This window comes from Falco biarmicus, chromosome 1, assembly GCF_023638135.1.
Source record: "Falco biarmicus isolate bFalBia1 chromosome 1, bFalBia1.pri, whole genome shotgun sequence".
Classification (NCBI taxonomy): Eukaryota; Metazoa; Chordata; class Aves; order Falconiformes; family Falconidae; genus Falco; species Falco biarmicus.
This window is the reverse complement of record NC_079288.1, coordinates 17,636,111-17,659,483: the sequence shown is the minus strand read 5'-3', so window position 1 is coordinate 17,659,483 and position 23,373 is coordinate 17,636,111. Positions and strand designations below refer to the sequence as shown.

The window sequence follows — 23,373 nt, the reverse complement described above, 5'->3', positions numbered from 1 at the left end:
TAGCAGTTGTCCTTCTTAATAATGGACTCAAGCTGCAAAATTTGGATTCAAATCTCAGAGCTGTTTGGATTTAGGGTTTTAGCTTGCCCATTATAGAAATAAGAAACAGATGGGATTTGCAGGCCTGGTTCGGACTCCACACTTCTCATAAGGTCAGTGTTGTTTAAGTTAAATCTGATTTTAAGTCAGATTCATTTCTGCCTGGGCTTGTCTGCCTGTTGCATTAATGGCACACGCCAGCACAAAGTATCCCCAGGGCTGGAATGCTGAAAATGCTAAGTATATTCTATGTATCTCAGAAAAGAAATATTACCACTGGTTCTGCAAGTGATGTGGAATTAGTGGCAGCTGGGGACATTTGTAGTCAGGGCCAGAAAGGTCCTCAACATGCATTTATACATTGAAATTCCCATATTTTTAGAACTTTATAGCTGAGGACTGTACAATATTTCTTTTTCATCTAATAAGGGGTTTGTGAGACACATGGAAGGGTAGGACTTGATATATTCTTAGCAATTTACACAAAAAGAGCATCTTGCCTCAATTTATTGTAGACTCTGCTCCTTGGGGCAGACCTGGCAGACCGATTCTGCTGGGACAGCTTATCGAAGGAAGCTATGGCTTTGCCACTTTTCCAAATCAAATACCTTCTGTTTAGAAGCATCACTCTAGCTGAAAAAATCACTAAAATTAGTAGTGGAATAACAGGCTCAAACTGCGTTTTGTAGAAGATCAGAACAGAGTGTCTAATGGTCCTGTCTGGCTTTCAAGTCTAACATTTAAAATAAGGCTGTTGAGAGTCTTATGGTCTGCAGTGGTGTACAACTGTCCATGGTTTGCTCTTGTCTGTCGCTCAGCCGTAACAACACAGAAATTCTGCAATCCCTTGGAAAAGATAATTTCCTGGAGGGCTTTCACTTGTTTCTGATGACTTGTCGAGACAGTGTTAGCTGGAAAAAAGACATTTACAAAAGCATAGTCGTTAAAGATTCACAGATAGGAGTTGTCTCAAATGCTGTGCAACTAATACAGATGCCAACAGATCAGCAAATCATGGGCAAAATAAATAAGCTGCTGTTCGCAGGGTATCTATTCAACAGGCCTGCTGCTTTTGTCACAGATGCACAAAACTAGAGTATCTAATAAGAAAACACTTTAACGTTGGTTGAGCCTAGCTGTCAGACCAGCTGAGACAAGGGCAATGCCTGGGGACACAGCAGCTACCACGCTGTAGGGAATAAAGAGCTAAGGAGGGCAAACGTTCGGTCTATAAAGGCTTCCAGCCTAATGTAGGATTAGTGGAAAGAAAATGGACTGCACATTAAAATTCATGAAGGAGTACAATTTAAGATCCATGAATAACAGGGCCACAATTATGCAGGACTGGGGATTTGGTTTTGGTTTTGTTTTTCCAGAGCTGGTGGAAGAAATGAAGTCATTACCAGGACATGTGTGGCTGCCGTGTGCTCCGCCCTTGTCGCTAGATGCTGCGGACACCCACAGCTGATGATACCAAAGGGTTAAACATAGGGACAAGAGGAAAGTGAGAAATGCAATCTCTGTTCTGTGGAGTCACAGACAAAATACATGAGTTGGTTGGTTTGATAGGCCTGTCTCCTCGTCCCTGGATCTCAAGGCTGTCTCTGGTGAAGAGGAGCTTCAGTGCTGGTTGGGTCTAGCCAGCCCTCTTAACTCGGGACACGGCACTTGGGCATCTCTTGCTTCAAACACCCTTCATGACACATGTAACCTTGGCCAAGGTACTTAATCTCCTAGAGCCCAGCTCCCCACTACAAAACGAGCTGACCCCGGAGGGGTGTAAGGGGTGAAGTTATAACTGACTCGGGAGGTGTGACAGCATTGATGGTAGGTGATGGGAGGGTTTCATACCTGTTTTTTTCTTTTTAATTAAGCTACATGAATCTCGGGTCTTCAAAACAAGGCTGTGGAGGGAAACCACCCTGTAATCATAGGTGAGTCTTTAACTGCAGTGCATGGTGAGGGCTACGGGAAGGGCAGGGCAATGGGTGTCTCCAGTTCATCAGCATCTAATTCTGAGAGAGCACCGAGGAGATCTGGCTCTTCTTAATGACTTATCATGAGAAAAAGCTCATGCCAGGGGTTAATTCTTCACCCCATGTTCCTGTCTGTGAGGGCAGAAGCTGGGAAAGTGGTCAGCTGCTTTTATTCTATGGTCTTAATTTAGAATAAAAAAGTCTTATTTTGTCTAGATTTAACAGTTGGGGAAATAAAACTACTTTGGGTGGTAGGAGATGCTGTCACATACAAGAGGACAACTCCAGGATAGTTTAGGATAGCTGCTTATTTTACAGCCACAGAAATACATTTAAATCACAGCTGTGGTGCACTCTAATGGGAACGTAGAGCCTAAGTGAATTATTGATTATTTTGCACATTTGATAAGGAAGTCAGAAGAGAAATGATGTCTGATATACAGAAATAGATCAGAAGCCTCCCATGGGTTGTAACAAAAGCATGAGAAGGTCTTAAAATAGCCATCAGCTTTCATTACAGCAGGTACAAAAGGCCTTGAATTAGTGCAATGCTTCAGGAGGAGATCTGGGGACATGGGTCTGGTCCATGCCTGCTGGAATTTTTTGCCCTGATTGCTCTCCGTAGTCAGGGCATCTGCCTTCATCTTCTTAGGTGAGCGTGGGAAGAAAATGTTCCAATTTAACACAGAAATCTCTGGCACCACTCAAAGATTTAGGTATTCTCCAATCTACCCTACCCCAGTCTCCGGGGAGACTGTTCCCATGCCATTCTGCGTTTATATTTCTGTACAGATAATTTCACTGATCCAAGGGCTCTCAGAGGATTGCTGTAAAAGCTTTTTTTAAACCACAGACAGTGCACATCTCTGGTAGTATCTTTATACAAGCGCCACTGAATTGTTTCCAGTATTCAGCTCCTCACCTGTCTGGTTCGTGTGCACGGGCTGACGGATGGATGGGCTGATCGTGCTCCGTGTGAGAATGCAAACAGCTGAGCCAAAGCCTAATCCTTCCCCCAGTCCACGACCTTTTAATTCATACTTGCACCTGGCAGAAGCAGCAATCATTCATGTATGTGGCCTCGGAAACAGCTGCAGATCTGACACTGTAGTTAAATTTAAAAAGGGTGATGCAGGCGTACGTGTGAGAGTGGTAAATTAACAAAGTCAATTGCTAGCCTGTCATGAACCTGCTTTAAAGAAAAAAGAAAACAGGCTTTTAAGAGTTATAGTTCAGGCTTGCAGTGAGTATGCCAGGTCTCTTCTACCGAATACAATAAGGTTTGTGCAGAAACATTTGTGGGATTGGGGCAGAGAGACCTGAATCTGTAACTGTGATTCACTGCAGGTCAGGTCTGTGGCTGGGGCCATGTGCAGACAGAGCTGCGGCACCCTCGGACCAGCTGGCTCAGGAAGGGGCAAGGGTACAGCCTTGGGCGCAAGCTCTGCAGGTTTGGCCGGCCAACAGCAAGTAGATGAGCAATTGCTGTAGCAGTTACCCTGCGTGCCGGCGGTAGCTAAGTGAGATCTGGCAGAGGAGCTTCTACAGGGACTGTCATGCACAAGATTGCGGCTGAGATGTGCTCTCAGGGTAGCTTGATGCTGTAAATCCTTTTCCAGCAAAGAAATAGTGGTATTTTATTCCGGCAGAGCAATTCCTAGCCTGGATCCAGCCATACCCTGTCCCTTGCCACCTGCTGAACAAAGCAAGCTAAACCAGTAGAAGTCCAGATTGCTGCCAGTGCTGTATTTCCTGCAGCCTTTTTTAGCAGAAACCTGTGAATCCAGTTATGAGTAACCTGGCTGTCCTGGCAAAAGGCTGCACTGTAGAAATGGTTGTTTTACATGGACCTAAACACAAGGCAAGTCTATTTGTTATGTAGGAGAAAGGCTAAGGCATCTGATTCTGTCTTCAAAAAGAAGCAATTTTTAGCAAGCAGAGCAAAATTTGAAATAAAACTTGTCAATTTGTAAATGTTTTGTAGAAAAGCACTGTAAGATAGCAGATGGAGGTGTAAAAGGGGTTTTGGTTTTTTGCTGTGTCTAACACCTTCTTTCTACAGCGCTCATCCTCTGTTTTTTAAGAATAACGCTTTTTCAATAATGACTCACAGCCAGTGATACAAAAATCCTGGCTGTCAGAAAAAACTGCTGGTTGTCTGACAGGAGCGCAGCTTGCAGGGAATGTTGGTTTATTCTGTTTGTCTGTACTGAAATTACAGCTTGGGGACCTTTCTTCTAGAAAGTGGCCCTACTTAAGAGATTCCAGGCACAAGGCAATTATCTGTCTTCACTCGCTTGATGTAATTAATAGATGTGGTTTTCTTCACAGGCACCGAGGGATGCCGTGTTCATCATGGAATTGACCACTTTGCCCAAAGCAAGGACATGAAAATTCACCATGAAGTCAGGTCCGTCCTATGGGAAGACGGATAAACCTGTGGTGTACAAGTAGGGACTAGAATATTCCCCATATCTCGCTACATCTCTGCTAATCAGAAAAGAAAAGATACCCTCTGCTCAGAAGGGAAAAAACAGACATCCTCAGGAATAATTCAGTACAGAAAGCTGGCAGATCTACAGCCCTCTATCACCTCACAGAATCTGCAGTTACGTGTAAAACTAAACCTTAGGAAAAGGGCAATTTCAGTCTTTCTGGCTAGCCTGGAAGTAACCACGCTGCCCTGTACGACGCAGTTACTGACAGAGCAGCTGCATGGGTAAAAACGCATTTTTACAGAGTTATTGGAACAGGGAATTGTGCTAGGATTAGTGGGTTCTTCCCCCAGCTCTGCCTTTGATTTGTAGTTTGTGCAGACCCCTTAATTTGTTTCTGTTTTCCCCATCTGTGAAACTGAGATAAGATCACAAAGGAATTGTAGAGTGTGATTCATTAATGTTTATTAGACAGAGGGAAATCCTTAAATGAATGGCACTGTATTCCAGGAGGACAAAGTTCAAGACTGCAAAGAGGCTGATTAAAACCAAATTGGCTATTCCCAGTCTAGGAGGACAAAAAAAGAAAATTGAAAAACCTTACCTACCCCTATGTCTGCCAAAAGCAGTATGTGATTTAAATAAAATCAAGCAGAATGTGCTAGTGTGCATGCATTCATGCATACAAATTTATCTGTGAAACCCATTAAATACTTATTAGTAAATGTATACCAAAAACTGTAATGAGGTGTTTGAGGCTTCTAGTGAGAAATAATAAAGCACCGCATATGATCACCATTAATTGTGTGAGTTACTAGTGGCAATGTGGCATTAGTACATCACGAGGCAATAAATATGATATGCTTTCATAAAGGGATGTAACAACATACAGTGTATGGGCACATCCCATTACGTACCCAAGTGAACAGAGCTATCAGCTGGTTATAGTAGTGTTACTGCTAGACTGACACGCTTGTCATGCTTACAGAGGAGCGTTTAAGTTATTTTAGGTAATTGCTACAGGAGAACCTCAGACAGAACTGGAAGATTTATATACCTCAGTGCTACCTGAAGTAGGAGTCTGCATGTTGCAAAAAAGACTAACATACGGATGATTTCTCAGTAGCTGATGGATGTTTGTGTACCTTTGGAGAAGGGATTTGTCTGTCTATCTTTTTTTTTTTTTTTTTTGTGGGATTATTGCAAACATCTCAAAGCAATAAACCCGGAGACATAATACCAGCTATCTCTCCTAGTTGTGGTACCATAATGAAACGGTTACTGCAATGTTCTCTTCTCTCAGGCTGTGTTAGTGAGGAAGGGCAAAAAAAACAGCTTATCTGCTGTGATTTTTACAATGCCAGTTCGTAGACAGACTAAACAAATATTTATAGGTTAGACCTATCCGAAGTTGGCAGCACTGGGGACTGCTGTAACATTTTCCAAGCTTCAGAGTGCATTGCGAATGCGCCCGGCTCAGCCCCCAGCACGGAGCCTGAGCCAGTAGGTAAATATTCCTCCCATTGTATCCGAGGTAGAAACTGGGGTGGTGACTGGAGTCAGTAGGTGGCTCAAACCCGGTCCTAGTAAAATGACAAATCTACTGTGTGATTCTTGTCACTGATAGAGCATAATGGAAGGTGACACATTAACATACGCGGGACTCGTAAGGGAAACAAACGTTACGGCGCCCCCGGACAAAGCCCAGTGCAGTAATTGTGCTTTAGCAGAAAAAGGGATTTAGTTGCAGCCGTTAGGCATGAGCTGGGGAGCCGGGGCGCAGGCTGGGTCCGCGTTCAGCGGGCATCGCTTGCCACCTGCAGGCCTTACAGGAGCTCACGGGCGCTGCCCGGGCGCTGGCAGGCCGGGGGTGGCACATCCAGGCGTCCTCAGCGTGGGCCGTCGCAGATACCCTTGGTTTTATGGAGCTGTTTTCCCCCCCATCGTGGCTCCTCAACCCACTGCATCCACAGTGAGGGGCTATCTCACCTGCTGTGAGAAGCACTAGTTATGCCACCTGCGAGCCGTTTGATTTCAAACCGCAGTTCAGCTGTGCCAGGCCTGCAGGGGCTGAGGCACTGGGCCTGGGCCTGGGCCTGGGCCGGCACGGAGAGCGGCGCCGCTAGGTTTCCCTGCGCTGGCACCGTTCCTCAGGACGGAGCAAACGCCGCTGTGAACAGCTGCAGCGGATCTGAGGCAAAAAGTAACGGGTTTGAGTAACCACGGGGGAAGCTGCTGCCTGGGGCTGAGGGCTGAGAAGAGTCCGGAGGCGGGGCCTACGTGGAGGGGCGGGGCCTGGGGCCCTGCGCGTTGGGGGGCGGGGCTTGAGGAGGGGGCGGGGCGCGGAGGCCGGCGCGGGCCGTGATCTGTGCGTAAACAGCGGACGTCATCGCCGTGCGCGCCGGCGGCGCTTCCGTGTGCGGGGCTGTGTGCTGCGCGGCCTCCTCGCCCGGGGGCTCCCCTCCTCACCTGGGGCCCGTTCCCGCCTCATTCAGGACCCCCGTCCCCCTCCTCACCCGGGCTCCGCTCCCTCGGCCGGGGACCCCCTCCTCACCCGGGCCGCTCCCCAAGGCCTCACCCGGGGCCCGCTCCCTCGGCCTCACCCGGGGACCCCCCCTCGGCCTCACCCGGCCCCCCCCGGAGGCGGGGCCGCCCCCCTGCCCAGCCGTCATGGCGGGCGCTGCCCTGCCCATCCGCCGGCACCGCCGGGCCCTGGTGGAGGCCGTGAAGGAGCGGCCCTTCCTTATCGTCACCGGCGAGACGGGCAGCGGCAAAAGCACGCAGCTGCCCAAGTACCTCTTCGAGGCAGGTAACGGCCGGGGAGGGGGGGAACCCCTGAGAGTCCCCTCTGCGTTGCAGCCTGGGTCCAGAAACGTGGGGGATAAGCAGAGATAAATCCCCCTGTCCCCCAGGGGGGCGCAGCTTCAGGGCCGTGCCCTTGTGCGTGTGGTGAGAGGTGCCTTGATTAAACTTGTTAAACTAAAAAAAAAAAAAAAAAAAAGGCCCTATGTACGTTATGTAGGTACCTGTGTATAAGCTGACTCAGCAGCATGGCTCAGTGTCCCTGTGCTCCCTGTCTCTTCCGCAGGCCTGGCCAAGCATGGGGCTATCGGTGTCACCCAGCCCCGGCGCGTCGCCACCATCTCGGTGGCCCAGCGGGTGGCTGAGGAGATGGGCTGTTCACTGGGGAGCGTCGTGGGGTACCAGGTCCGCTTCGATGACTGCACCACCGAGGTAGGGCTCTGAGGACTGTGTTCCTCTACGTGTTGTCAGGGTGGGGGGGGGGGGGTTGGTGGGCTATGGCTCATTTTTTAGCTTGTAGGCCTCTCCGTGGAGTGGCACGGCCCTGTTGCCTTTCCTGGGGCTTTGCATGTAGAAGGTCTCAGAGTCTTGAGAAGCCATCCGTCCTAGCTGTGGTGAAGCTGCAGTTGTATGTATCATATAACTCATTTGATGAAGTTTTTTTGAACACCCTATAAGTGAAACATTGCCAAGCACCTGGGATGCAATCTCAGTCCATATTATGGACAAATATGTGATCTGTGTAGATGTGTTTACTTTGAAGTAAAAATCCAGGATAACAGCTGAATGTCTAATTAAACCTTTCAGGATACTGCCATCAAGTATATGACCGATGGCTGCTTATTGAGGCAAATACTGGCAGACCCCCTGCTCAGCAAGTACGGTATCGTCATTTTGGATGAAGCCCATGAGCGGAGCCTCAGCACTGTGAGTGTTGCCTTAAGTCTGTCCTTTTGGGTCACTGTTTCTCCTTAACTGAGGTTTGCTTATACCTTTCTTTCACAGCTGCACAATCCTTGAGGATTTTGCTTGACTTTATAAGGATGCGCTTTATCCTTTTGTGTCGTAGACCATAGAATTGCTGCTTTGTTTATTACATGCTGCACAATCTGAAAATAAGATGCGGCTTGTAATCCTGTTGGAATTGTTGTAGCAGTTGTTGTGTCTGAAAGCAGTTTAAACTTGGCTGGCTGTTGCATGCTTTCCAAAAATTTCCAGGAGTTTGAAGCCAGCACAGTAAACACAAACTTTATAGAATCCAAATTAAAAAAAACCACACACAAACAAATGAAACCCTGAAATGTTTCTCTCACTCTAAGGCCTAATGTTTTTTAGGGTGTGTATATGAATTGTGCAAAGAGATTATGGGTTTTGGGGTCATGGAAGTATCTAGGCTGACCTCAATACCAAAAGCTATCAAATGTCACTCTGACCTTTTTGTGGCAAGCAAAGTGACACTCGAGTCACTCAGTCCTGAAGAGATTGTGTGCCAAACAAACTACCAGTCCAGCAAACAATCTACCAGTTCAGCTGGTGAAAAGCGAAAATGCTTTCTGAATCCCAGTTCTGCCCTCAAGCATCTGAGGGTATTGCAGGTAACTGAGCTAGGGTGAAGTTACTGCTCCATCACCTGTGCCTAACTAAAGGGAGTATATTTTTAATCCAGAGCACTGTGGAGTAAAATAAACTTCCTGAAGTCATAACAATAAATAGTACAACAAAGGAGGGTGCACACTCAGTCAGGTAATGTACGTTGGACAAAGGTGATGACTTTTTACAATGGGTCCGACGTAACTGCTTGCAAATGACTTGATGCTGAGAATAGAAAAATGAAAACCAAAGGATTTTAAGTTACATTGATTGTGTTTATAGGCTGTGAGAAGAGCTGATAAAAAAATAATTAAATTCTAGAAATCAATTGGTGTGCTTGAAAGATTACCAGGTTAAGTGTATGTATTTTTCTCAATGTTTAGGCCCTGAAGATGTGATTTTCTGTCTTCTCTGTATCAGCAGGATAAAATCAGGCTCTTCAAAGTTTTTCAGGCACTTCAAAGGAAACTGGGGTACTAATCTAAGTTACTTCTGTTTTTCTGTTAGGATATTTTATTTGGTTTGCTGAAGAAGCTATTTCTACAGAAGAAACCGCCAAACAGGAAGGTGGATATGAAAGTGGTGGTGATGTCAGCAACCCTGGAGGTAGACAAGCTTTCGGAGTTCTTTGGAGACTGTTCAGTGCTGCATATTCCAGGAAGAAGTTATCCTGTCAAGGAGATATTCTGCAACCTGCTCAGTCCAAGGGACATAGGCAGCTCTGCGTATGTTACAGAGGTCTGGCCTGGTTTACTTTGTTTCTGTACTGTGTTCTGTGTTCTTGGTATGATGTTCATCTGTGAAAGACCACAAGGAGTAGCTGCTTGATTGCTGTGTTCCTAGCATCTCTGCAGGATATAGAAAGAATTAGTACTATGAGGTTTAGAAAGAGTAAGCGAGATTCCAGCTGTTACTGGCTTGTGTGTTGTTTGTTTCAGGCTGTAAAAGTGACGTTGGATATCCACTTAAATGAACCAGAAGGTGACATCTTGGTTTTCCTGACAGGTGCGAATTTTTCTTTCAACAACTGATGGTTATTCCAGGTGAAGCATGGCATTGCCAGCAAAACAGTACATCCTTCCAATGATTGTCTAGTTTGTCCCTGAGCAGTAAGTAGAGAAGGGAAAGTTGCAGGTTGACATACATAGTCCTGCAAAGTGATAGTTTTCAACAGCGTGTTTAGGTATATCCATGCCTATGAGATCAGATAAGCAAAACATTAACTTAAAAATGTGCATATGCGCTTTTCTTCCTGTGCCAAATTTACTGTGTATTGTCCATGTGGTTTATTTCATTAATTCAGGAAGGGAGAAATTCTTTAGCTGCAAAACCTGACATCAATGCATGGGCCAGGCACTTACGCAGTCGTCTTTTAAGGAAAAGCCTTGGTGAGAGGCACTGGGGAAAGACTAGGTGTCGCCTCCTAAACTAACTCTCATAAATACTACTTCCTTCTTGTAATGGTGTTGATGACTCTGTAATACTGGCAAAACAATTTTGTTTAAAGGTGTTGCAAACTAGGAAGGCAGAGTTGTAGCTGCATAGGTCGTTTAAATGCTCTTGTATGTTTTTTTAGGTCAAATTGAGATAGAAAGAGCTTGTGACTTACTTTTCAAGAAAGCAGAATCTATTGATTACCGGTACGAAGTACACGATCGGTCTGTTGAAGGTCTGCTTATCTTACCATTGTATGGGTCGATGTCAACAGGTAAGGGCATATAATGTCCTTAGGAACTTAATTCACAACTGCATTAACTGCATGAGTTGTTATAAACAGTATCCTAAGCAAATATTTCTATTGTAATTGGGAAAAATGGCATTCATTAACCCATTTGTTACAATATTATAGCATTACGGGATTTTTTTTGTGGCATTCATAAACTAGTCAAAATTCAGCCTTCTCCGTACTTGCACAGAAGCCTCCAGTTAAAATTCATATCCACTGGAATGGTCTCTGGCTTGGGAAGGGGATATTGTGTAACTGACAGTTCAGATGTCTTATTTAGACACTCATGCTTTATTCTATATGGAAAAGATATTGCCAGTAGGTTTTTGGTGAGGAGAGTAGATCTGTAAGAGAATATAGAAGTAGTACAGTGTTACACAGTGTAGAAAAGTACAGGTTATCAGAATGAGTCAGTCTGTTTTATTTGGCAGCAATACCACCGTTAGTTTTGAAGAGTTAAAAACAAAGGCCTTTTGACCTTTACTGTACACAGACTGCATTTTCAGATGAACTCGAGTGTGATGTGTAAATGTGTGGGTGCAGTATGTAGAATGCCAAGAGGTTGAATAAATGTTCAGAAGAGCAGGATGGCAGTTTCCGTCTGGAAGTGGTGGTGAGAGGAAAAATCTGGTAACAGAGTAAATTTTTGCTTTCTTGAAAGAGCAAAATGAAAAGTTGCGTAAAAGAAAAGTCTAGCTTCTTCCTTACTCCATGTTAGATGTTAGATTCCTGACTGAGAGTAGTAATGTGTGGGTTTTGGGTTGTTTTTTTTCTTTCATGGTAGTTTCTCAGAGGCCACTATATTTGAATATTTTTAAATACAGAAAGACTTTTCCTGAAAGAGATTTTTATATTTTTCAAGTATAATAACAGAAAAATTCAGGGGAAATCTGAATTTCCACCTCCTTTTTTGGTTCCTTGGAAAGCCAAATGAACTAATGTAACAAAGCAGCGCAAGCAGTTTCCATGTTAGAAGAAGATTTGCTGGAAACGTGGGGGATTTAACTGAATCTTTTCATGTTCACCTTCACTTGCTCTGATGGTTAAAACCCTTCAAATCCTTCATGAAGGTTCTATTAAGATCAGAGATTTTATTTGTTTTTCCTAGCTCTGGTTTAGGAAACATCCAGGAGAGTTGGCCTTTCTTGATCTCAAAATATTCTTGAATATGCAAGCAATAAAGAAGATACTCTCCCATTTCTGGCATATGCTAAAATAATACCAAATCTGTATTTTAGAATGTTAAGTGATTCACTTTCTAATTTCATTCAAGTGACTTTCACTAAGCATTTGAGTAAGTTTGCCCAACATTAAAGATGTGGTTTGAAATTGGAGCATTGTGACGTAACGAATTGACTGACTACCTGTCATTTTAGATCAACAGAAAAGAATATTTCTGCCAGCTCCCGCAGGCATTAGAAAATGTGTGGTATCCACAAACATTGCTGCGACATCTCTGACGATTGAAGGAGTCAGGTATTGTTTCCTGTTCTTTCTAAAAGCTGAAACAGAGGGAATAATTAAGAAAGTTCTACTAGATTTGGAAAAACGTGTCTGATTTCCTTCTGTTACTATACCTGTCCAATAATTACTTGTTGCCTTTTTTGTGCGTATGCAGTGAATAAAAAAAAAAACCACAACACCCTTGATACTATCATATAGTCTTACAGATGGCTTAATATTGTTTGACCCTAATCTGAAATCAAATCTCAGCTCTGTTAAATGAGCATGGTCTCCTTGGGTGCTGGGAGGTGTTATCTGTCAACACCCTGTAGGCTGAACCACTGTAGGGCTGCAGCTGACCTGCAAAGTTCAACTACCTGTTTGCAGCGATTGTAGAGTAAATGTCTTCTGGCTCTGATGGTTTTCATGTGTCAGTGACCTGTCTCTCTACTGAGACCTCTGTCGTTTTATTCTCTGACAGAGTATGAATCTTTTTCAGATATGTAGTAGATAGTGGATTTGTGAAGCAGTTGAATCATAACCCCCGAGTCGGCTTGGACATACTGGAGGTGGTTCCCATTTCAAAGTAAGTTTTAAAAAGGTCGTGTGCTCAGTGTTTCTCAGAGTAGCTCTGATAATACTGCATATTGGTTGATCTTTAGGAAAAAAAAAAAAAAAAAGGAAAGGGGGGTAGCTTTGAGGCTCCATAATTTAAAGTAATTTTGTTTGCTGCTAAATAAAAAGTGGTTCAGGATGTATAATTTCTTAGAAGTTACAGACATTGAGAAGGAATTGACAGTGCATTGTCTGTAGTCTAAACAGTGGCTCACATGTCATCTTGTGTTTGCTGAATACAACAGCCTGATTCAAAGAAGCTTAAAACAATCTTCCCTTGCATTGAAATGCTTTTACATTCTGCTAGTTCTTGCATTGCTGGATTTCTCAGTTGCCGCACAGTATAATATGTCTTCCATCTACAAGCATAAAAATTGCTGCTATTTATCATAATTACAGTGCGCTTCTTTGGATAATAACAGAAGGGATCAAGAGTTGGGATGTTGGGTTTTTTTTTTTCCCCTGCCTTTCTGTTTTGGAAGGAGCGAAGCGAGGCAACGAGCTGGCCGAGCTGGCAGGACATCATCTGGAAAAAGCTATCGGCTATACAGCAAAGAATTCTGGGAGCAATGTATGCCTGATCACACAGTCCCAGAGATCAAGAGAACCAGCCTGACATCTGTGATCCTGACCTTGAAGTGCCTTTCTGTGCATGATGTCATAAGGTAACCTCCACAGCAGGGGGGATTATCATTTTCTTCCTGCGTCTCAGCAGCAAGGCAGCACAGGCACCAACAGCCTATTGGCAGGAGGCAGGATTAGGTCCCCGGCCAACTGTGACACTTTGATACAATCAGCTTTTCTGCTGTTCTCCTCTGTCTTTAATGCCAGATTGGATCTTGAGCTGAAGTTCAGTTTGAGTTTCTGCCAAAACTAGCTCCTTCTCTCCAAAATTAAGTAGTCAATAATGTTCCTTTAAAATACTGATGTTTATATCCCAAAAGCTTCATCTCTGTGGAATCGTTTAATTTTAGGATCATATGTGTGCAGAAAGTAGTTAGTCTTTGCATGTACCATGCTGGGGTTTGTAAACTCTCCAGCTTGTGGCTGTACGTGTAGTAACACACCCATACACAGGAGATGCTTATGTGCACTTTGGTCAGAAACATGTATTGTAAGGTTAAAAAAAGCATTTTAATAACTGAAAATTAACAAAGCTATACTGAGTCTGAACAGTGAGATTTTTCTTACTTCATTTTTCACTATAGATTTCCCTATTTGGACCGCCCTGAAGAAAGGCATATTTTAGAAGCTCTCAAGGAACTTTACCAGTGTGATGCTATTGACAGGTAAAAAATAAAGGAGTATAGTCACTACAAGAATTTAAAACCTAATGGTTTAACTGGTGGTAGTGAGTTCTTAATGTGGACTAAAGGACTTCCCTCAGCAGTAGAATGTTTCCTCATTAGACCAGGAAGTGAACTGCTGGGTTAGTTGATAGACTGTCTGTAAAATTAGGGTTAGAGAATGGCTTAGGGCTTGAGAGATACAGACTAATTTCTCCATATTGTCCTGGAGTTCCTGAGTGACCTCAGACAAATTACCTCAACTCTGTGTGCTGTAGCTCGAGAGCAGATCCCATAATTTTGTGATGAAGGTGCTTAGAACTTGAGACAGGAAGCAAGATCTTATCCTGAGCTTCCAGGAATTCTTCTTGCAAAAAAAAAAAAAGTTTTAATCTTAAGCATCTGATACACTTAAAAAGCTGTCTTTGCCTGCCCTGAAGTAGGCATAAGCGAGCTGGAGAAAGGTGAAACATTCTTCTGCTCATGACACTTGCTTAATGACTCCGGCACCTAGCTGAGCACACGCAGACTGCAGCGTTAGAACAGTCCAGAGGGAAACGCTTCTTTCATGCTCTTTATCAGTATATGGTGGCTGATGTTGTGTGTGCACATTCCAATTTACATTTAAATGCAGTTCTGTTGAATCTGGTATTTAAATCTTTTTCCTGGGATAAGGAAAGGCCACGTGACAAGACTGGGTGAATTCCTGGTGCAGTTTCCCCTCCCTCCCAACCTGACCTGCGCTGTCATAAAAGCTGCTTCACTTGACTGTGAAGATTTGCTACTTCCCATAGCAGCCATGTTGTCTGTGGAAAACGTCTTCATTCGTCCAGGTAGGAAGCCCCTTATCCCAAAGCAGCCTTGGGTGGGTGGGGAGTTCTGCTTGGACAGGGACATGTTTTGCAGCCCACACTGCTTCACCTGGAGACCTTTTCTATGGCTTCCCTCTGCAGGGGTTTTTGCTCTCAGTAGTTTTGTGTGCTACCAGCTGGTGAGGCCACAGTATCTTACAGGTGTATCTCTGGGTTATAAAGTGGGAACTGATTTGTAATTTGAACGGTGGTAGCACAAGCGTTTACTTGAGCATGAGGATACTCCTGCCAGGGAGCAAGCTGGTCTGCTTAGTTGGGACCAACACTGGTGGGCGACATAAGTATTTACCTGAAATCAATGCTTTAAAGCCCTTATGTTGCGGTGCGAGGATTCCTCAAGTGCAATGCCTTGTCCCTCAGAGTATGTTGTAGCAGGTCTGTAGGTAAGATTAGAACAAATACACAACAGCACTTTGCCCATATGTATTTACAACTTTCTGTGGTCTTGGAGTTGGGCCACATTGCATGGTACGAATGCTGCTCCAAAAGCTTCAAAATAGCATGGAATTGGGTTGATTTTGTCCCAGGGCTGTGAGCTGTAAAGCAACATACAGGTGAGTGGATTGCTGAGAGGTGATAAGGGGGAAAACTGTGTTACAGGGCAAAAAGAAGAGAAGAAAAACCTCAACACACCCCCCACACCCCCAAAAAAATACCAAACCCAAGACCACCAGAAAACCAAAATGCATCACAGCAGATGTTTTGCTGTTGGTTTAAGTACAGACAACGGGGACTGATTAATTTGTTCTGAACAAATGGGGTCATCTCTGGATTGGCTTTTCTGTTCAGTAACTCTGTGTAATGAAATAGACCTGTTAAGTTACTGTGAGAGGCTCAGCTTGTCACTGCCTCCATTGCTTGTGTTTTTCTAAATGAAAAATGTAATTTTGCTGTGGTTCCAAGCTAGCACCTCTCACTAGTGCTAAACTCGGTCTCTCATGTCCTCCTTCCTATCTCCTTCCCCTCCTGCCTGCCACCCCCCCTTCCCTCCTAACTGTGCTACATACAGTCTTTATATGTAGCACAGTCTTTGTGGGAGACCTTTGTCCTTTCTAGTCACTCAGTGGCTCTTGTCCAGTTATCTCTGTAGTCTATTAACCGTGCCCGTTAGTGCAACAGCTAAAGACGCTGCTGACAGTACTGATAGCCTGGATTCTGCTCTGGGGTCTTTCAGATTCCCATAAACGTCCATTTGCTTTCCCATCCTCCATCTGGCAAGATGCCCTTGTTATCTGTTCAGCTAGCTAATGCACACATGTTCGTTACTCTCCAGCAACCCCATGCCTTAGCACCCAACGCAGAGGCTCCCATCCTGAAGGCACTTGCTCATGTGCAATATGTGTACAAACAGGCCTCCTTACTTCGTTGGTGTTACTTTTAATACCCAAGAATTCTGGCATTGTCTGCAGTACAGCAGCAATGCCATGCGTTGGCTTTTGCAACCATATTCCCCTCTACTAAGGGAAATGGGTTGTGCTGGGGAAAAATTCTTTAGGTCTTTAAAACTTGAAATAACACTTTGGAAGTGTTGCTTTTACTTAGTACATTCCTAGCATTTAGTGAAGGGGAATTCCTACTAAACTCACAGATCACATTTTTTCTAGACTCTTATTTACTTTAAGATTGCCATTACTGCGGCACTTGAGTACTAGGACAAAAGCTGAGTTAAATAGATTAGGTGGTGCTATGATGAGGTGGTTTCAACAGTCTTTTTTTTTTTTTTTTTTTTTTTTTTTCCCCTCTCTCTTCTCTTGGGGCAAAACTTTCACTTGATCCCTGTGAGCTGTTTAACGTCACTGTTCCTTTATCTTTCCATGTTGGCATCTGAATTGATGGTGAGGGAGAAATATGTAGAACCTTTCTTTCTGAGAGACTAGAATTCTTCATCTCTAATGTTGACTGGTGAGATCAATCACAGATTTAATAGCATCTACGTGTTCTTGTTCAGCACTAGTAGAAGGAGGAGGAACTGTAAATGCAGCTGTAGAGGAGAGACAAATCTAAAAATAACTTGAATAAAGAGCCAAGGCTGTTAAACACACCTTGAAGAGATGCTAACAGAAAATGAAGTAGGAGTGATAAAAATCGCTTTGTTAAAGTGAGATATAACTTACTTCCTCAGGTGATCCTCAGAAGCAAAAGGAAGCTGAGCTACAACACCAGGAACTTTCCTCACAAGTGGGAGGATGCAATGACTTTGCAACCCTCTTAAATATTTTTGAACAGTGCAAAGCAAGGTATAAAATTATTCCATAGAGTAAGTGGTTTTGCGTTGTTCATAACTCCCAGCTGCTGATGGTTTTTAGATACATTGTGTGTATGCCCATGTATGTACTTACACCTAACTGCAGATACATTCTGTATTGAGATCTCTTGATTTCTATCAAGACATGTATTATTTAAACTAACAAAGTATCTGGCTGTGTAGGTTGCCTTCTTTGTACGACCATAACAAAAAATAGAGGCAACTTTCTGCCTGCAGCTTACAAAGGGCTTCTTTATAATACAAGTATTTCTGTTCTCAGCAAGTCTCCTTCAGCTTGGTGCCAGAAATACTGGATCCATTGGAGAGCTTTAAAATCTGCTTTTAGTGTGGAAAAGCAACTTCGGGAAATAATCAGTAAACTGAAACAGGTAAAAATTACAATTTTTATATAGGATTCAGTTATATAAGTGTATACTTAAGATATGTACTGAGTCTGAAGACAAAGACTGAGCCTTTACCAGATGGCTGCTGCCTTTCTCCAGTAGAAACTAATCCACTTACATATTTATTAGTGTATCCTTGCTGTCGCTTGTGTAACTAACAGGTATGGTGGTGGTAATAAATAAGGAGGGTTTTTCTCCTTTCCTCATGGTTTCTGTAAGGTGAGAAACCCAGGGTTTAAAATCTATGTGATGGAGGGGGTGTAGCCACTATTTTTTAGGAAAGACACAGATTCATGTTGTTTTTTCTTTACAATAGCTGCCAGATTTCCCCAAAGAGACGTTTGAAGGTTCCAGAACTGAACTGCTAAGAAGATGTCTGTGTGCAGGATACTTTATCAATGTAGCTAGGAGGTAAGTAATGAAGTTTGGAGAACTGAATGGAAAAAATATTATGCATATTCTTTAAAGGTGCAGCTGTATATTGAAACAGAATAGTAAGGCCGTATATTTTTAAAAGTAGCAATTGCAGCAGAAGGTGGTGTTTGTGCACAGGGCTGGAAGCCTGGCAGGTACTCTGCTTTTGACTCTCATGACATTCCTGGGGAAGTTGCTTACATCCTTGGAATTGTAATTTTTCTGTCTGTCTAATGAACTCATAAGCTGATGGGTAGTTCCAGATATTAAACTAGAGAGCTTGGAAATTTCTAATTATTGCGGCTGTCACAGACTTCGGTCCCAAACCCTGTTTTATTGTGGTGTTCTACCTGCAGTGTTACTGTGGTAAATCAGACAGATATTTCATTCTTCATTAGTTTTTGTGCAGTTTAACTCTGGAAGGATCTTCCTCTGTTTGTATATTTTGAGTTTTCTTCTGTTCTGCTGCTGATTAGTGTTTCTTTCTAATCACAGCAAACTATGTTTCATTGTATATATATATATTTTTTTTTTTTTTCCCCGCCAATCTTTCAGATCTGCAGCCAGGACATTCTGCACAATGGACGGACATGGCAGCATAGTCTATATCCATCCTTCATCTACAGTAAGTTACCAAAGTCTGTTAATAAAGTAGCAAAGTAAAAGGCAGGTCCCTGTAAATTCTTCTTTTGTTTGTGCGAAGTTATGGCCAGGAGAAGCACTGGTGCAGTGTTCATTTCGAGAGTGGGGAAGAGCCTCATTTCTTCACATTTGGTACATGTTTGGTTTATGAAACAAGTATGGCATAGACTGAGCTTCTTCTCGGCTCTTTGGGTTTCCTGAGCAATTTTAAGCAAGTTATTATGCCTTAGTTTTCTTGTCTGAAAATTTAGGGTGATGTCAGCTTTATCTCATTCATTATTGCATCTGAAGCATTGGAAGATATTCCAGTGCAAGGTGCTCGAGAAATAAAAAATCTTTTGTATCAGTTCTGAAAAAATCTTTTATTTTGCAGCTGTATAACCAGGAGACTCTTCTCGAGTGGATCATCTTCCATGATGTCACAGTGACATCCAAGATCTATGTCAGGACAGTCTGTCCTGTTCGCTATGAATGGGTCAAAGACTTGTTGCCCAGATTGCATCAAATTGATGCATATGAACTGAGCAGTGTGGCACGGGAAGAAGTAACTGAAGAGGAAATAACCAAGTGGAAATATAAAGAGGATCTTAAAAGGCAGAATGGTAAGCACATTATTAGTCTGTATCTATGATGTGCGTAGTTTTTTGGTTGTTGTAGACGTGTGTATATTATGTCACTGCATTCTAGACTAGTAGGTGTTGATTTGAGTATGCTAAATATATTTGGTATGTGTAGTTCTTGCAGTTTTCTTACTGAAGTTCTGCAATTCTTATTTTCTTGCCTCTGTGGTGCATGTAGTGCTGTTTACTTGCTGGTTCTTGCTATGCTTTTGGTTTACTATAGCTGCCAGGAGCAGAACTTTAACACAGAGCTGAATAAAAGCGTTTGAGTCTGACTATTATTTAAGTTTGCAAAGGGTATCTAGCTACAGATACCCAAAATAATACTGTTCTGAGAGAACTCCTAAGGGCTGTGGTGTGAGGGGGAGGGTAAAAAAAGACCCACCAAAAAAACCCCAAACAACCAAAACCCCACACCAACCCAAAAACCACATCAAACAAAGAAACACAGAGGGAAAAAGTCTCACATTTTGGTGAATGTCTTCATTCTGACAATGAATTTAATGCCATATGTTTAAACAGTCAGTTTTAATTAAAACTGCCTGCTAACTGATCTGGCTGCTTGACATTCTTTGAATTCTTCTGTCAGCAGGTTTTGTAAAGCAGCCAAGTATTCAAAGGGCCTTTCTACTCCTGAGTTGACCCTTTCAAAACATTGTTTTAATATACGGTCTAGGCAATATAGATTCTCTTCAGTTTCTTTACATTTTTTCTATTTTTCTATTGTTAGACTCTTGTGCTCAGGCCAGCATTTCTTTCTGTCCTGCATTATTAAAACAGCCATTTAAAATGATAAAAATATGAATTGGATTTTGCTATACATTTGCTGGAAAGGATATTTGCATTACTGGACAACGCAGAGGAACCTCATCTACTTATCTGAGGTCCAAGAAGCTGAAGTTTGTTCTCTTCATTCCCCTTAACTTTTTGACTTCACCAGGCAATTGTAAATTAATTTGAGATTAAGATTGACCTCACAGATGCTGTATTTCTGGGAGCTTCATAAAAATAGGTGGCTGAGTAGCTGACAAAGGCTTAATTAATGCCCAATGGAAGGAAAGGCTGGAACATGAGCTGAATTATCGTTGTTTGACTCCATGACAGAATAATTACAAGTGTTCCAATAGTGAATGCTGATTAAAGCTCCTTCCTCATATCAAAGAATCTGGTGCCCAGCCCCAAAGCCCTAGGAACAGGCTACAGGAGCTGCTTCATTCATACAATACTTGGGCTCTTGGAGGCCTTGGATGATTTTATTTTTTTCCTGTTATTACTTTAAATATTATTTTAAACAAAGTCTTTTCTGCATTTCTTTCCGTCTGGGAGAAGCACTCCCAAGGTCTCCGCTCAGTGGGAAAACATGCATTTTTAGTGATGTCTGATCTGGAGTGTTGACTTTCCCCACTCCTGTATCTGTATGTTATCCTCACTCCAGAAATTTATAAAGATAGTTTAGTCTAAGCTGCTGCTTTTTTTTTTTTGCCTGCTCCCAGTGCTGTCCCTCTCCTGCCTAAACCTGAGTTTGAGATATGTAATTTAGAGAAGGAACAGGTGCACAGGTCACAAGATGCATAGTGTATCTGCTACAGTAAAAAGCAAGATACACATTTGGGGCTGAGATGAGCCCAGCTGCAAATATTGACATGGGATTTAAGGCACAAATTTTTTAAAATTTGTTTTTCCTTCCTTTTTGTGGTACTGTCTGTCCTCTCTGGAAGTCATTCAACTGACTGATTTGGACTTGAAAAACACTTGAGATTCTGTTGGGGGTTTTTGGATATTCTAAAAATAGGAGGAATTGTAATGCTGTTTAGTTTTTTTGACATGAAGGGTATATTCCTCTCTCTTCTCTCCCCCCAGAAGCAGTCACAGACAACTCTGCAAAGAAGCTGGAGAGAAGGAATGATGATCAGTCAATACTGGATGCCCGAGCTCGCTATCTTGAGAGAAAGCAGCAAAGAGCACAGGGTTTAAGTGGGCCATTGAAAGAAATGGGGTAATCCTCGTGGCTGCTCTACACCAACTGTGAGGAAAGGCAGTTTGGTGCAGTTGTTCTGGGTATGTTTGCATAATGCAAAATGACTAACTGGAATGATGGAAAACTTCTGCTTTGTGGTAAGTTTGAGTGCTGAAGCATACAAACGCAATCCTGCTTCTGCTGCATCCAGCAAGGAAAAAGTTACCAAGCTGAATTTTGTTGCTACATGTCACTGGCAACAATTTAGGAGCCTCATGTGGATGAAGATGTGACCCTGTGGTGCCAATTCCGTGGCATTTAGTTGACGTAAAAAGGTCTCAGTGGCCTCACTGCCGTTGTTAATAAAACTTTCTTACAGGTTTTTATTTTTTAAAGGAGTGGAACTGTGGCGTGTTATCCATTTTACTTTGTACAATTGTGGCTGTACAGTCTTCATGCTTGTCACTACTCAGGAAAATCTGTAGGTAGTGTACTTTTAATGATGGAACCATCAGGACCCACATTCAAAAAGGCGTTTGCCACCTGCATTCTCTGTTGCAAACAGTTGTTGTTCCTGTTCTGTGTTGTACTGTACTGTGTACAGTCGTGTTTCTAGTTGAAGATGTCTTTGTATGCAAAATATTTTGTAAATGTTTTCACATTCACAATGCATAATTTTTGTCAGAGATGACTTAGCACTGTGTGTTTTCCATTTGGTAAAAAAAAAAACAAACCCAACCCCAAATGCAGCAGTCAATCCCGTACTCAGCCAGGTTCTGTCCTGGAGGCTGCCAGCAGGCCTGCTGCCTGGTGGGCTGTTTTTCTGAATTTGGTGACTGGTGTTTTTAAAATGTATGGATTCTGGTCTGAAGAATGACTGTTTGAAATGTGCAGAAAGAATACACAAGGAAATACTAGGGTTTTTTCCCTCAGCTCAAGTATGTAAAAAGCAAAAGATGCTTTGTCATCACAAAGATTGTTTCCTTCTCAGTAAAGAGCTAATCCCCTCCTGTCACCTTAATAATCTTAAAAATGTTCCAGTGCTCTAGTGGGGAGCTTGTCTCTTGCTGCTTTTCACTTTCAGTAAGTCACATTTTCTATAAGACAACTTCCAAAAAACTGGAGGAACTTCCTGTTGATTTTCATACCCAGTGCACGCAACTGACGCATCACCTGCTTTTCAGGTAGCTAGCTGAGGCTGTTCCAGCAGTGTTGTAAATAAGCCTTAGCACTTTGTGTAAAACCTGAAGCATTCCACCTCCGTGCTGCACAGGCTCTAGCTGATCATAAGCTTTCAAAAACCTTGGGATTCTCTGATGGGAAATACAATCATACTACTCTTTGTAAAGAAGGTGGTAGATCTAGAGTTGTGCTTTCTGGGATTGTACCTATTCAAATTAAAAAGCTGAGGCTGGTCTGTGTACTTGCCAAACCCAGCAAGGGCTGTGTTTCGTGCCTGGCAGAGCTGGCAAGGCTGCAGCATACGCTGCCGGTTGCCACGCAGCACCGAGTGCTGCCTTGGCGAGGCTGTAAGAGGCTTAACTGGAGCATCACTGTAGCTGTCACGGGCAATAGCAGGAGCGGGCGATAGCAGGAGCAAGCAGTGATGCCTGCGGCTGCCCTGTGAGCTTCTGTCACAGAGCTTCCAACTGCAGGAGAATTGCTGCCACCTGCCCCTTTTCTGAGTGTGTGGAGCGCTGGAATGGCAGCAAGATTAATGCCTTTCTAGTTGCTTAGGGAATGCGTGAATCGAGCGATCACTGGTTGTGATCCATCTTGGTAGGAAGCAGCGTGTTTTCGGTCCCTCTTTCATTGGGCCCTTTATCCTGGGTTCAGGTGGAAAAGCGTTGTGATTGCGTGCGCTGTTGCTCAGGCCCTACTTTGGAGAAGCCAGCGCTTTCCTGACTAAACCTGTAATCTGAATTTTGCTTTTACTTTGATTTATATTTGCAATGTCATAGCCACTTGCAAGCCAGATGGCATCTGCACCACAGACTAGGTCTGAGATGAGCAGCTGGAATGCCCACTCTTGCTCCTGGCTATGTATCTTGGCACATCCTAATGCTCCCTTACTAATTTTTTAAAAAACTGTCTTAGTAGCAAGGAGGGAGGGTTTTCCCCCCCCCCCCGTGCTGTGGTTCGGGGCTGTGTTCAGAGGTTTTTAAATTGTGAATTCAAGACAAAACAAAAACGTTCTGAGGAAATAACTGTGAGATTGCAAAATAAGGCAAGAGAGCCTTACCGCACATAGAAGCGCGGTGAGGGGGGCAGAAGGGTTAAGTTCACCTGTTTTTATGGGCCGGAGTT

At 43.3% G+C, this 23,373-nt stretch overlaps 1 protein-coding gene across 3 annotated transcripts; it reads left to right on the top strand.

Moving 5' to 3' along the window:
* The first annotated feature begins 6,840 nt into the window (after window positions 1-6,840).
* Window positions 6,841-21,754, top strand: DHX40 (DEAH-box helicase 40). 3 transcript variants are annotated; one of them, XM_056349801.1, is made up of 17 exons: window positions 6,841-7,255; window positions 7,539-7,684; window positions 8,060-8,179; window positions 9,350-9,580; window positions 9,781-9,847; window positions 10,419-10,550; window positions 11,945-12,044; window positions 12,511-12,597; window positions 13,109-13,291; window positions 13,835-13,915; window positions 14,588-14,745; window positions 16,907-17,021; window positions 17,310-17,418; window positions 17,750-17,844; window positions 18,403-18,472; window positions 18,863-19,091; window positions 20,970-21,754. In XM_056349801.1, exons 2-17 carry the CDS (start codon window positions 7,622-7,624, stop codon window positions 21,107-21,109), a joined length of 1,980 nt encoding a protein of 659 aa, XP_056205776.1. In that variant the 5' UTR covers window positions 6,841-7,255; window positions 7,539-7,621; the 3' UTR covers window positions 21,110-21,754. The 3 variants fall into 3 exon arrangements, with proteins under 3 accessions (XP_056205776.1, XP_056205767.1, XP_056205759.1); XM_056349792.1 differs by having other exon boundaries at window positions 7,051-7,259; window positions 20,973-21,754; XM_056349784.1 differs by having other exon boundaries at window positions 7,052-7,259.
* The last annotated feature ends 1,619 nt before the right edge of the window (window positions 21,755-23,373 follow it).